The 14,649-nt window shown below is 38.3% G+C and overlaps 1 protein-coding gene across 8 annotated transcripts in view; it reads left to right on the forward strand.

Annotated features, from left to right (window-relative positions):
• Positions 1–14,649, forward strand: part of CEP63 (centrosomal protein 63) — a 42,109-nt gene that overhangs the window by 4,179 nt on the left and 23,281 nt on the right. For 7 of the 8 annotated variants that reach the window (XM_045856763.1, XM_045856761.1, XM_045856766.1 and 4 more), the window contains 3 exons: positions 4,070–4,138; positions 5,288–5,465; positions 13,842–13,937. In XM_045856763.1, coding sequence (XP_045712719.1) covers positions 4,095–4,138; positions 5,288–5,465; positions 13,842–13,937 — 318 coding nt within the window. In that variant the 5' untranslated portion in view covers positions 4,070–4,094. Of the gene's footprint in view, positions 1–4,069; positions 4,139–5,286; positions 5,466–13,841; positions 13,938–14,649 lie in introns of those variants that run through there. The other variant, XM_045856768.1, reaches the window with a different exon arrangement.

Consider the following 14,649-nt stretch of genomic DNA (forward strand, 5'->3'; position numbering starts at 1 on the left):
TTTTGGATAAAGGCACTTTTGGATAAATGCATTTAATAAATGCATATGGACCGGTGGTTAGGTGCTGCCAAAATCTCCTCTGTAGTAGCTGTACCATTCTGCGTTCCTGTGTGCAGTGTGCGTGGCTGCTGGTCTTCCCAGGCCTCGAGAATACATATTGTCAGGCTTTTAATTTGTGGTTAATCAGATCCAGAAGAAACGGTGATTTAGTGTATTTTAAATTTGTTCAGCAAGATTGAGCACCTTTCCATATGTTGAAGGTTATTTGCATTTCTTTTTCTATGAGCTACTTGTTCATGCTTTATACTCATTTTTCTATAGATTTGTTTTTCCCCTTCAATTTTTAGGTTCTCGGTATATTGGGATAACTAAGCCTTTGTGATTTAAAATTTTCTAATACCACTGTCATTTGTCTTTTGTCATTAACTTTGTTTATGGCATAGCTCCTGGATAAAAATGTATTTTTATTTGCTCAGATTTCTCAGTCTTTTCCCTTATTTCTTCTGGATTTTGAGTCACACTTTAGAAAGTGCTTTACATTTTTATTTTGGAAAACTTCTTTGATACTTTATCTGCTGATTTTTCCCCCCTTAAGTTTAGGGGCCTTTCTGGGCAATGGTAAATTATACCAATAGTTTATTAGACTGGCCTTGGTATATCCAAGAGCTGTAGACCTTTGTAATCATGGTAACACCAAGGCAGGTAAGGGACAGAGCATTGTTCTCCTGCTTTCAATGAGATTTGATGGCTAGGCATGTCCTTTCTATTAGTACATATTTATTTGTAATTTTGCTCAGAGTTTTTTTCTTCTTGTGTCCCATCTTGTGAGTAATTTTATCGTGGCTGTGTACTCTAGATATTTTTTTCTGATCTGTAAAATGAAGAGGTTAAATTGGGGGTCTTTGGGTCCTTTCTAGCTCTTAAAGTCCTAGAAATATGTTAATGAATTTCAAGGATTTGCCCATTATCAGATATCCTATTTGGATTATTTGTTTCCCTAATATGTATAGTGTGTTTCCTTGCTTCCCAGACTTGTGAAAAAGCTTGTATTTCCTTCAACCATCCTACTCCAGATTTCACTGATTTTAAACAGTTTTCATTCCAGAGGAGAGTTAATAATTAATAACTTTTGTCTGTCGATGTCTTGGTCCAACGCACAGAAGACTAAGATTGCTCTGTAACAACTGCAGAGCCGCACAGTTTCCATTTAACCACATTAGCATCGATGTTAGAGGCTAGGGGTTAGAGGCATATTACCAAACACTAATTACTGAAATTTATATTCAGTACTATGAGCAAAGAATATCTAATTTCACATAATTATCACATGGCACAGGCAAAGAAGAAAGCAGAGTGACATAGTGCATAGAGCTGAATGAGGGTTAGGAAAGGAGTTAGAGAGGTAGCTATGAGAAACTAAAATGAGAAAGGTCCACAGGTAGTCTGAGTCCTTGCTACTTACAGGACTCTTAAGGAATGAGAATTGATGTTGTTTGACAGCTACTCACACAGATGGTGAGAATCTTTTTAAAGAAACACACTACACATTAGTAAGATTATTTTACAGAGAGGATGCTGCTGGTCCCTTCCCCACCCACCTTTAAAAACATGGGTCTCTTGGTCTTAGACCATTGTTTTGATTTCTGAAAGGGAAATTTCTCCCCTTATGTGGGCTGTTTTTACTGTTGTGCTGCCACCTGGTGGCCATCATAGTCATGTCATACTTCTGCTTACATTTTTCCTGTATTTAGACTTTTTGATTTGGTTTGATTTCGATTTGGTTTGATTTCGATTATTTCCAGGAAGACTCTGTTGAACCAAAAGAAGATATAAAGGTATTTTAAAATCTGGAATTTTGTATAATATATAAATATTGTACATTGGCTGAGAGTCAGCAGTCACGCTGCCTGCATTTCAATCCTACAACTGTAATTTTAGTTTACCACAGTCAAGTTATTTAAGCCTCTGAACCTCAGTTTCCTCAGAGTGGTAGTATTTGTCCTTTAGGAGTGTGTGGATAATGAATTAGACAGCAGGTACAAGGCAGAACAGTTGAGCACTCAATGACTTTCAGCTTCTGTTATAAATGCTGCTAGTTATTAAATAATGCCATCCAAAAAATATATCAATGTATTATATATTACTAAATGTGTATTAATAATATGTACTTTAAGTATATTAATGTCTAAGAATAACATGACCTAAAGAAATATAGTTTTACTAATGATAATTTTAAATAGCAGTACTTTCCTATGTATTTAATACATATCCATGTATAGTTGTTAAGAGGATGCTGGTTACAAGTGGACATTTAACTGGCTGTTAGAATCCCCTGAAAAAGCTGGAAGAAAGCTTGGAGATTATAGTTCATATTCCTCATTTTACAGATGCAAAAACTGAAGTCCAAGGACACAAAGCTAGTCAGTTGTAGAAGGGGACTGTATCCTGGGTCTCCATCTCCATGATACTGGGTGAACTCTCTGCCGCCTCTCAGTCCTCTAGAGCGGACCAGAACACGGTGCCTGGGTTGTGTTGTAATGGGCCATACCGTGGTTGAAAGTGGAGTAGAACATGGAAACCTTTCTCTTTAGCTTTTTATTTTCTAATGAAGGACTAACTAATTGGGAAAAAAACCTTTCTGTCATGTTTATGCATAAATAGTGTAACACTCCTGTGAGAACTTCAGAAACAGATGCAGAGAACGCCCCATGGCTGTGTTTCCCAGTTTTCTCATCCTCTGAGTTTCAGGAGAATGCCTCTGGCACTAAAATTTCCCTCCGCGAGAGCATTTTTGGTTTTTTCTTTTCCATACTGGACTGTTAATTCCTTGAAAAGGGCCATGTCTTTCATCAGTATGTATCTAGTGGTTAGTAAACACTGAATTCTTTGTTGAATGAAAGAATCCTCAGAGAAGTATTTGTAATTTTTAGACAAGGCGTTAGGACAAAGAGGCAGGCCCTCCACACCATTGTATTTGTGAATGACCTCTAAAAGAGTAACTCATGATTGAGTTTTTGAAGGTTTAAGGAGACAAGCATTATCTCAGGAGTGAGAAGTGGTTTGACATTGATTAATGCTTTGAAGATTTGTGACAGTAGGTGAGAATCATACAGTAGCTACTACCACTCACCAGCGCTTCTTAATTTAAGGGTGGTCTTTCCTCTCTCCTCACCTTCCTTCCTTTGTGGTGTCCTTCCTTTTCTATGACAGTCTCTTTGGTCTCCCTTCTCCTTTCTCTGCCAGACTCCTCCCTGTAGCTCTCCAGCTGTGACCAGTTTGGGTGGAGAGATAGACAAAAGGGAGGGGAATTGACCAGAGGTTAGTGGAATGCATCCAGCACTAGCCATGCTGAAGTGCTACACTAAGCTTTGGAGCATCGGGACGAGTAAGATAGGTTTTCTGCCCTTGAGGGATGGATGGTAAGAGGAAAGGATATGTTCCCCTGTGGTGTAACTGTTGTGAAAACCCGTTAAGGACGAGGAAGGGTGCACTGTGGAGAAGGGAGGGGCCCACGTAGCTGCCTGTCAGGCGAGGAGGTTCCAAGAAGCTTCAAGGGTTTGTCATCTTGAGGGTGAGTAGGGACTTCTGTGATGGACCAAGGAGTTCAGGCTTAGGGCATTCAGCCTGTTTATAAACTTTCTTAAAAAAAAAAAAACAACTACAACAAAAAGCTACACATTTTTCTCTGATGTGTGTGACCCCCAGTTTCTCCTGTATGAATGAGGGTTTATGTCAGCATCCTCTGCTTCTAGCACCCCGCCTCCAGCCTTAGTCCACCCTTGTGTTAGGAAGCAGGGGCACAGCAATGAGGTATTTGATTTCAGTCCTGTAGGGAGAGTGTCAACAGCAATTCAGATCACTTTTAAGTTATTTTATTTTAGTCTGCAGTGTATTTGCTCCTAGTATTTTTTGAAGTGATATTCCTTGGCTGCTCCTACAGTCATCCTAAGAAGTGCTACATTTTCTTACTGTTATTTGTGTGCTTTCATTGACATTCTTATGTTTGTCAGTGGAAATGTTAGAACTTAAAAACTGAATTTTCTCCTGATCGCTGTTTTTGCTTCTCCAGTTGCCAAAGCAAAGGGGATTTGGCGATGGAGGCTTTGTTGGAAGGAATACAAAATCGGGGACATGATGGGTAAGTTTGCTTTTGTCCTGAAGCTTCTCACCGAGTTTAAACAGCATGTTTGAGTTATGCCTCTGACTGTTTTGTGCTTTGGGTACAAAAGCAAAAGTGTCCAGCCGAAGCCGAGCTGATCCGTGTAATGAGTGGGTAGCATCTTTTCCTGGAGCATTTGCTTCACCTCAGCGGTGGAAAGCTGGACGCTTGCCTTTACCCCTCTTCAAATGTTCTACTCTTAAAAGCAAAAGTGGGACAGAGGCTTTGTGACACTAAGAACAATGCTGTTTTTAAAAAGTATTTAAGCCTTACTAGTTACAGCTCTGTAAGTGTTCCTGGCAACCTTTTTGCATCCCATACATCTGTGTCCACTTCTGTTTCCAACTCTAATACCTGGCATCTCCTGAACCTTTGACGGACATCAGGAAGTTTACAATAATCACACAGGTTGCAGTAAGTTCCTAATAATAGGGTGGAAAAAAAATAGTTGACATAAATCTGACTCAAGGATGAATTTCTTGACACAGCTTTTAAAATTGTGTTATTTCCCCAATAGCCTACTTGCTTCCAAGGCTTTTGATTTTGGCCAGCTGAGAATGTGCCATTGGCTGGCCTGGATTCTTCCTGAAGGCTTCCCTGAAGTATTACAGAAGTGCTGATTGTTGGTTGTCGAAGTCTCACTCATAGCCAGATTTAAAACATCGATTTTGCATTTGACCGAAAGGCTTTAGGTTGGCTCTTAGAGGAGGACAAAAATTCAGGATCTGGCACAAATAATGCCCCCTTTTTATTACAGAATCTTTTATCACAGAGTCATAAGCGTGTAATTCTGTAACATAACAATATCACACTCAAGCACACCATATGACGTTTTGGGTGAAATGTTCAAATTAAAACTATAAATTATTACACCCATATTATTACTCTATGAACCACGCTCATGCAGGCCTTACTTCTGCTGGAACCTGTATTTTGTGGGGTAAGTCATCACCTTAATATGGACATCAAAGGGAAAAGCTCGGAAATCCTGTTCTTTGCTTCTGACAACTTATTTATCAACATTGTTCCACCTCAAGTAGGTTTACGTCTGCTCTATTTTTGCATCTGAAAGATGAAAAGCCACTTTGACATATGTTCCATGTTCTTAAGGGTCTGTTCTTATTTCAGGGGATTTTTGACATCCTGTGAAGCAGAACTACAGGAACTCATGAAACAGATTGACATAATGGTGGCTCATAAAAAATCCGAGTGGGAAGGGCAGACACATGCTTTAGAGACTTGCCTGGACATCCGTGAGCAGGAACTAAAGACTCTTAGGGGTCAGTTGGATATAAAACATAAAGAGGTAAAGCGGTTGATTTTTTTCCTCTTTTTGATATTTTGACCTTTTATAGTCAGTATATTTATTTCTTAAACATTTGTTGAAGAAAGCATTTTTATGTCATTTGTTTCTATGTTGTCTTTTAATTCTGACAGTTTCTTTTGGAGGAAAAATTCATTGTGAAAATGCCCAAGAATATTATCATTTATTTCAATGATCATGTTACCTTGGTCACATGTAACACCTGCATGACTTCTTCAGGGAAATGTAAACCATGTCACACGGTCTTTGCATTATAACGTTCGCCCTGTGTGTCCATATCAACATTCGCTGAGCTTAGTGAACGTTGTGTTTGGCCTCACTGTATGCCTTGTATAAAAAAATTAAGCCCAGAATTCAATAATTTGTCTCTTTTGGTTAGATTTCAAACAAAATTCAGAAACCCTTTAAAAAATTTGTATTTGCTCTTGATCAGAATTAGGGGAAAGGAAAGAAGAAAATAAAAAATTATTTGCGATCCCGCCACCCATAGTTATTGGCGATTTGGGGGCAAAGTTTAGTAATACTTGCTGATAGATTCCTCATGATTTAGCTGGCACAGTAAAGTACACTGAATATTAGAAAGGAAGTGGAGAGCATTTGTAAGTGCAAGAATTGCCCCTAAATTGCACGACTGTCGGTCTCAGATGTATCGGGAGAGTTGTAGGGAAACACTGGTCCCAGGCCCCGTTCTGATGGACTTTCCTGCCAGCACCGGCACCGCTCAGTGCTCTCACTCAGGTTACAGAGGTCCATTTGCGCGAATTGTACACACTGAAATTGTGATTCTGTTGATGACACTTACCGAGAGTATTTTAGACCATTTCACTTAACAAGGAGAGAGCAAGGCTTGATAAAAGTGGTTTAATGCTTGTCGAATGACTCTCTCATTGGGTGGCCATTTGCACTTTGTGTCAAAATAGTACGTAGTAATATTGGTTGTGTAAAATTCAGTTTTCTGTAAATGCCACTTGGTAAACTGGAATTTCAAAATTTGGATACAACTTTGAGAGTATATTTTAAAATTATACCTCATGCAAAGATAGAAGTAGTGAAAAGTGCTTGGAATCATTCATTTATTTTAATTTTAATTTACATATGATCTGTGCTCCTTATCCAGTAAGCTGCTTTAGCTACCACTTCTTTGTTTCTCTTAGGCACAGGTGGCAAACACAAGGCCTGCAGGCCGAATCTGGCCCTCCACCTTGTTTTATCTGGCGTGACACCTTGTTTCTACCTGGGGGCAGCACTGACCTCCTTGCCCCTAGTTAAGGAGTAGTTACATTTATACAGTCCTAAAATTACATTCGACCCTTTGAAGGCAACTGCGAGGTTGATGTGGCCCCTGATGAAAATGAATTTGACACCCTTAGAGCAAAACAAAAGTAGTTTTGTTTAGTACGTTAAAGTGATAGTGATTTCCTAGTTAAGAAAAACACTATATATAGGTATCCAAGTCATTTATTTTGTTAGAAACCTATTACAGAAATTCCTGTGTGTGTGACGATGAGAATATTTAATCATTTTGGGGCTGCTTGAACTTATTTCTGTAGCTTAGTTTGGATGTTAAGGGCATTATTGCTGTTATTTAGTACCTTAAAGAGAAATTATCAGGCCCTTGTTAAGGATTTGAAGGTGACAGTTTGGCCTGGCACGTAAAAGAAATTTAGAATGGTAGCTGTTTGGTTGATTTGCCGCTTCACTGAATGGGCTGCTGAAAGTTGATGAAGTTTCTAGAACTAAAGTGCTTTTACCAAACACTAGTCACGGGACTCTATTCCATAGAGTTTGTCTCTGAAATTGTGTTGGTAATACCATGTTCAATTCTACTTTGAACAGTAAATCACATAAGAACTAGAAAATAGGGCCTTGCGTTTTTTCATTTTTATTTGACAGCCTAGAAGCAGTTAGTCCTACGGTATAAACCAGTGCTGCTCAGGTGATAGGCCCACAGTGAGATAAAGAGCTTGCACCAGAATGGAAATCAGTATATTATACCTTTCTCTCTTCATAGAAATTTTGCTATATAAAAATGTCAGTGGCACTAAACAGTGTGTCTCGTGACATATGCGATTTCTTTCTGCCTCAAGTCCCTGATATTGCGCTGGGTGGCTGTCGTGACCAGCACCAGCCTGTCTGCAGGTTGTTGTTGGAGGGGCAGTCGTATAAACAACCCACTTCGTGAGTGAGCGAGTTCTGTGTTTTCTGGTTACACTATTGGGAGTGGGTTGGTTCAGTGGACATTGGTGCTGCGGTTACCTTCTCACGCTGCGCAGAGCAGGCAGACTTAATGAAAGGAGCAAAGAGTTTGGACTCCTGGCTCTGCCTCTTTCCAGCTGGCTGACCTTGAACCAATAATTTAACTTCTCTGAGCCTGTTTCATCATGTGTAAAATTAGGATACAAACCCCAGGTCGCAGTGTTGTTGTGAAGATTGAGTTACTGTGTAAGAAAGCACGTTGGAAACTATATGTTGTTTCTAGAATCAGTTATTTCAGCTCTTCTGTTGTCCTCATGGCCACTTCAAACCTTGGTCCTTTTTCTCCGCCTAAGGCCATCCCTCACTCAGCATTTCACCTCTCCCTTTCTCCTCCTTTCCTCTAAGGAATTTAAATATTTTGAGTGCCCATTATGAGCCAGACCCTGGTACATAAATACAATTAAACAGTGTTTCCTTCATATGTAATTTTTATGCTCGCTGTGTATAATAAATACAAAGAAAATTGTTTCTACAAGGCTCATAAGGAAAAACAGTAATTATCTGCCCCACCCCCTGAGCCTCGGATTCCAGCTGCTCTGAAGCAGTCATTTCAGTGCCTTTAGCTCTTTCTTTTCGTGTTCTCCCCATGGCTCAGAGTAACATTTTTATTCAGACATATCTTCATTTTTAGGTTTAGTTATTTATCTAATGACTTCCTACTGTGAAAATTAAGGGTTTTTCTTCTCTTCCATACAACTGCCATCACCTCATCCTGCCATATCTTAATTTTTAGCTCAGTATTCAATATATACATCATTTTTAAGATGGTAAATATTATTCACAGCTGAGTCAGATGGTATAATGATAATCAAACTTATTTCTTGTACAATTTGTTTTCCCTGTAATTAATAACTGTCTCATTTATATTTGCTTTTAAAAAATGTACCTATTGCCCTGGCCTGGTGGCTTGGTTGGGTGGAGGGTTGTCCTTGTCCACCAGAAGGTTGTGAGTTCGATCCCTGGTCTGGGGGTACACGGGAGGTAACCGATCGATGTTCCTGTTTCTTGCTCTCTGCCTTCCTCTGTCTCTTTAATATCAGTAGAAGACATATCCTTGCGTGAGGTTTAAAAAAATACCTACCATTGATTCTTCCCAAACTCTCTGACACAGATATGAGTCTTTTATTAGTGTTTTCAGACATATTAGGTGATTCGTCTGTTTTCTTCTTTGTTTGGAGCTCTCCCTTTTCAAATGTGGACACATTACTCTCCACGCCAGTGGTAGATCTTCGTTGTGGGAACTCCCTTCGCCACTTTTCCGGAGGTTTTATAAGGCTACTTCTTCATTTTGGTAGAACATATTTTTACATGTCTGGAAATATCTTTGTCTTTTTTCACATCTGATTGAAAGTTTGATCCGCTGTAGAATTCTGCTTTAGAAGTAAATTTCACTCAGAATGTGTTTAGTTACATGTGAATCTTTCAGACTTTACCATTTGGTAAATTAGGTAATTTGGGCCAATTCACCTACCGAGGACAAGTAGGTAAGTTAGATTTAAAAACAAAATCTGCTGGAAGTTGAGTGCTAACAAGACAGTGAAGACTTACCAGGCCTGGATCTGGGGGGGGCTGAAGGTCCGTAGAAGTGAGGCCAGACTTTAGGGCAATTATTAGCTGAAACCTGGGAAGGCAGCTGAGAGGATAGAGACTGAATAGGGTTTTGATAAGTTCAGAGAGTTAAGAGAATAAAGGATTTGGTGTCCAGGGTGGCTCTGAAACCCCTCCTCATTTTGGGTTGGGTAACCTGAAAGGAATAAGGATGGGCTGGTTGTAGAACAGGCCTGCTTCAAACTGCTGCTGAGCCACAGACGTTCAAATCTGTGACTGAGTTGAAGATGACCCAGGAGTGTGTGCTGTCCCCAGGCAGCTCCAAAGTGCTAGGGCTCCCAGGAACCTGGGAAAAGCAAACTTACATTTTCTCCAAAGGAAAAAAACACCACCATTCTGTGTTTTGAAGTATTTCTTCTAATAATTTCGCAAATATCATGCTTGATAACCACTGAAAAAAGTAAGATTAGACACGTAAGGAGACAAGACAATAAAACTTTTAAAAAGCAGAGGCATTCCAAGATAAAAACAGACTCACGGAGGTTCCAGACAGGGCACTGTCACGCTCAGACTTCTCAGTAGCTCTCTTTATGGTGTTCAGAGGGATAAAACACGAGATGGAGCAATTCAAGGAAAAATGAGAAATGGTAAACCCAAAAGGAGTGGAAATGAAAGTATTGAGAAATAGAATAATTGAAATCAAGGTCTTAAAGACTGAGGTAATTAGTAAGCTGGAAGAGGGCACAGAGGAAAATGTTTACCCTAAAACAGACCAAATGACAGCAAATATAGAAAAGGAAGCAAGAGAAAGAGGATGCAGAGAAGGTAAATGTGCTGCTTTTGGAATCCCTGAGGGAGAAAGAAGAGAACAATGGGGGTGGCAGGGAATAGGGACAACTGTAACTGAACAACAATAAAAGAAAAGAATGAGAATGGGCAGAAGTAATGTTTGAAGATAAATTGGCTGAAATTTTGCCAAAAGTGAAGAAAACTGTGTATTTAAGGAATCCAAGAATTCTCAAGCAAGATAAATAAGAAGAAATATTTGCTTAGGTTGAAAACTAAAGACAAAGTAGAGATCTGAAAAGCAAACAAACAACCAAAAAGTTTATCTACCAAGAAAAGAGACATATTTATCTGCAAACAATTCCCAACAGTTGAGTTGTCAGCTAAAACAGTGAGAGCCTGAAGACAGGAGAGTGGTATCTACAAGGAAATGACTTTCCCCTGCCAAACCAGAAATCTATACCTGGAAAAGAGGCGAAAGAAATTTTCTTTTTTTTTTTTTTTAATATTTTATTTATTTATTTTTTAGAGAGGGAAGGGAGGGAGATAGAGAGAGACACACACACACATCAATGTGCGGTTGCTGGGGGTTATGGCCTGCAACCCAGGTATGTACCCTGGCTGGGAATCGAACCTGGGACACTTTGGTTCCCAGCCCGCGCTCAATCCACTGAGCTACGCCAGCCAGGGCTGAAATTTTCAAATCAATAGAAATTGAAAGAATTCATCACTAACAGACCTGATCCAAGGAAATACTAAAGAATGTTCTTCAGGCAGAAGGAAAGTGATCCCAGATGGAAGTCTGAGAGATGAAGGAAGAAATGAGAGGAAGTAGTAAGTGTGGGCAAATCTAAGTGAATATAACTGTACCTAACAGCATGACCCTTTTCGGCCGAACACGTGTATGGGGTTTTGATAGTATTTAAGTTGGGTTGGGGGTAAATGGAATTAAAAGTATTTCTATAGTCCTTGAGTTTCTGGGAATTAGTAAAACTACTAATAAATATTAGATTTGTTCAATCACAGACCCATGCTTTAATCTTGAGAGAACCATTAAAAGTGTATATTAACATTTTAATAGAATATATAATTTCCAAGCTAATAGGAGAAAAAATGAAATGGTAAATTATCAGTTCCAAAGAAGTCAAGAAAGAGAAAAAGGAACAGAGCTTATTAAGTACAAATAGCACTCAATAAGATGATAGATTTAAATCCAAATAAAACGTTCTTTAATCAGTCTTCTAATTGGAACTTCAGAGTCACTTTTTCATGTTAAAAAAGGTCCTACTAGAATTTTTCATTGGAATTCCATTAACTTTTTCTTCAAAAAATATTTTTTTCTATTTCCTTCAACTGAAGTATAATTGAGTTATTATATTAGTTTGAGGTAAATGTACTAAATGGCCCAATTAAAAGATAAAAATGATCCAACTGGGTAAAAATAATTAAACTCAATTATTTGGGGTTTATAAAGGTGCTGCAAAGTTGGAAGTAAAAGGTAAAATAAAAATATGTATCACATAAACACTTTGAATAGAGATATTATGCAGGTATATTCATATTAGAAAAAGTATATAATACTTAAAGCAGAAGCAACAAACATTCCTTAGGTAAGAGAAACACTTTATAATGATAAAATACGAAATCTTGGTGTACGTAGCTGTAGCCGACATTCTCTGTGGCCTGTAGCACATCCTTGCCTCCTGATCTCATCTTGGCTGTTGTACTCGTACAGCTCCTGTGCACTGCTAGCCTCTCCCTGCACTGTGCTTCTCTCTCTGGAGCCTTAGGAAGCTGCTCAGGGAAACCTAGAATATGTGGATGTTAACACTTACGGGATGTTAACATTTAAGCAGTGGAGGGACTGGAATCTGTGGGTAAATTCTCCAGCTTCCTGTCCTTTAGAGTGACTATTCTGAACCACGTTCTGTTTGGTTCCTTATTGAATTCCCAGTGTGATTTAGTCCCAGCTGCTTAACTGCAGAAATTGACTCAATAACACACACTTTTATTGGCTTTCTTTCCTTCCCTGGGTCTCCCTTTTCATTTCCTCACTGTGCTACCTGGGGTCACTTTCAACTACCTCCTCAAAGTCCATGTCTCAGGCTACACTTTTGGGGGAACTCAAACTAAGACAAAACATATGTAAATATATAAGTATCTAATAAAATCATCTTCAAAGAAATTTCTCTCTTGCTCTCCCTTATCTTTACGCAAAAAGTAGCAGAACCACAAGGAGAAATAGAATAAGTCACAGTTGGAGCTGGGGATTTTAACCCACTTTTCTTAGTAACTGTTGGAACAAGAGATACACATACATCAGTAAGGATGTAGATTTGAGTGTCATGACCAACACACTTGACCTAATTTGTACACACAGAACATTGCACAAGGGGACGGCAGAGCACACATTCTTTTCTAACACAAACAGACCTCTTTCCAAAACTGAGCATTTGCTGGGCCAGAAAGTAAATCTTGACACAATTCAAAGGCTTGAAATCATCGAGTATGGTCTCCAAACATAGTGGGAACAAATTAGAAGAAAATATGTTAAAAATTAAAATCTTCTGAAATATTTTTATAAGTGGTTTTCTCGGTTTATTTGCTTTTTAATTTTAATGGGATTTTTTAAAATATAGAAGTTTTATATTTTTTACATAGTCAAATCTGTCATGTTTAAATGACTCATTAATTTTAAGCTCAGAAAGTTCCCTCCTACCCAGAAGTCTAGTAAAGGTTCACTTAGATCCTTTTTAAAAAGTAGTTTACTCTTTTCCATTTTATTGGCTATATTTAATTATTCTTCTAATTTGAGCTTCAGAATCACTTTTTCAAGTTAAAAAAATCCTACTGGAATTTTTCATTGGAATTTCATTAACTTTTTGTTCTAAAAATAATGTTTTTCTGTTTTCTTAAACTGAATAAATTGAGCTATAACATTATATTAGTTTCAGGTGTGCAAGTAATGATTTAGTATTTGTATATACTGCAAAGTGATCACCACTGTAAGTCTGTTCAACATCCATCATCACAGTTACAACTTTTTTCTTGTGATGGAAACTTGTAAGATCTATTTTTTAGTTTTGTTTCTGAAGTTACCATTCTATGTTGTACTTGAGATGACTACTTCCTGATCCTTATTCTCCCTCTCCCTCCTCACTTATTGATAGATGCAATTCTGGCTGGGAGAGAGGTTGAGAAGTACAGGTGGTTACTGCTGGAGGTGTGGGCTGGACATGAACTAGCTGAGGCTGGTGTCAGACTATTGGGAGATGGGTTGGGGTAATAGAACGTCCTTGCGCTGGTTGGTGGAACTGATTTCTCTGAGTGGGACATGTGGTAGAGCAGGTGCAGGTCTCCTACTGTCTTTTTTGTCTGATGCTACTATTTTGCATTTTGATTTATAGAACTTATTTCCCAATGTCTTAGATTTTTGTTCAATATTCTTAGTTTCCAAGGTTCTTATAACTTTATAGCTCTTAATCTTTTCATGTTTTTTTTTTTAATATAAAAGGGGTTGGGGAAAATAAATCAGTGAGAGCATGTTTTCACCTAAACCTAGAAATAGAACAGTTGTTTTCCATTTTTTGGCAATATTATGGATCATTAAATAATTACATATTTGATTTACTGAAAAGTGGGGTAATACCATATACATTTGAGAAATTGTGTTTTCAGGTAAGTGCCAAGTTTATTTTCTATTTTCATGTTTCAGGGATATTGCTTCAATGCTAATAATGAAAAATGCTACCCCCTGTCTACTTCTAGGTTGGAATACTGCGCCAGCAGGTAGAAGAACTTGAAAAAGTCAAGCAAGAGATGGCCATGGACTATAAGCAGGAGCTAAAGAAACTACATGAAGAAGTGAGATTTTAATTCCATGTGTTGTATCATTTTGTCTCTTTAGCCCTTGAGAATTTTGTTAATGGGCTAGTTTCAGACTTGTAAAGCAGGAAATATATGTTCCATGGGAGGAACAGGGTTGGAAATTTTGCCTAATTACATGTTTATACTGCCTAGAACAGAGATGCCAAAATGTGTTTCTTGGTTGAGTATTTGAAAGAAATAGAGCTATTTTTGTATGATGTGGTGACACATTGACACCAAAAACTTATATTAAATATTACTTTTTGAGTTAAATCAGTTACTACATTTTAAATAGTGGAAGATCCAAAGGATTCAGAAGCATTTTGGGATAAATAAGAGAAGTGAGAAAATTCTGTGGTATCTATTAACCCAGTCTTCTTCAGATGGAGAGAAATTGCTTGTATTTTTATGTAATTCCCAAAAACCTCTCTCCTGCTTACTGACTGTCGGCGTTCCACAGGAGAGGGCTCGGGCCACGGCCTGCAGGCTTTGAGTTGAGGGGCGCGTGGGTTGTGGGGCTCTGAGGACAAGGCTCTTGTCACAAGAATTACAGTTTTGTTTAGAAAAGCATTTTCCCTATATTTTTCTTTGACTTGCTGTATTCCTTCTCTAGGGTTTGTGTTTTATATGTAGTTTTGAGTTGTTTTGTATTTTAATTTGCAAATCAAACATGCTCTTAAGCTATTTTATAATAGTACTACTCAGCACT

Source organism: Phyllostomus hastatus, unplaced genomic scaffold (genome assembly GCF_019186645.2).
Source record: "Phyllostomus hastatus isolate PE091 unplaced genomic scaffold, TTU_PhHast_1.1 phas_scaffold_129, whole genome shotgun sequence".
NCBI lineage: Eukaryota > Metazoa > Chordata > Mammalia > Chiroptera > Phyllostomidae > Phyllostomus > Phyllostomus hastatus.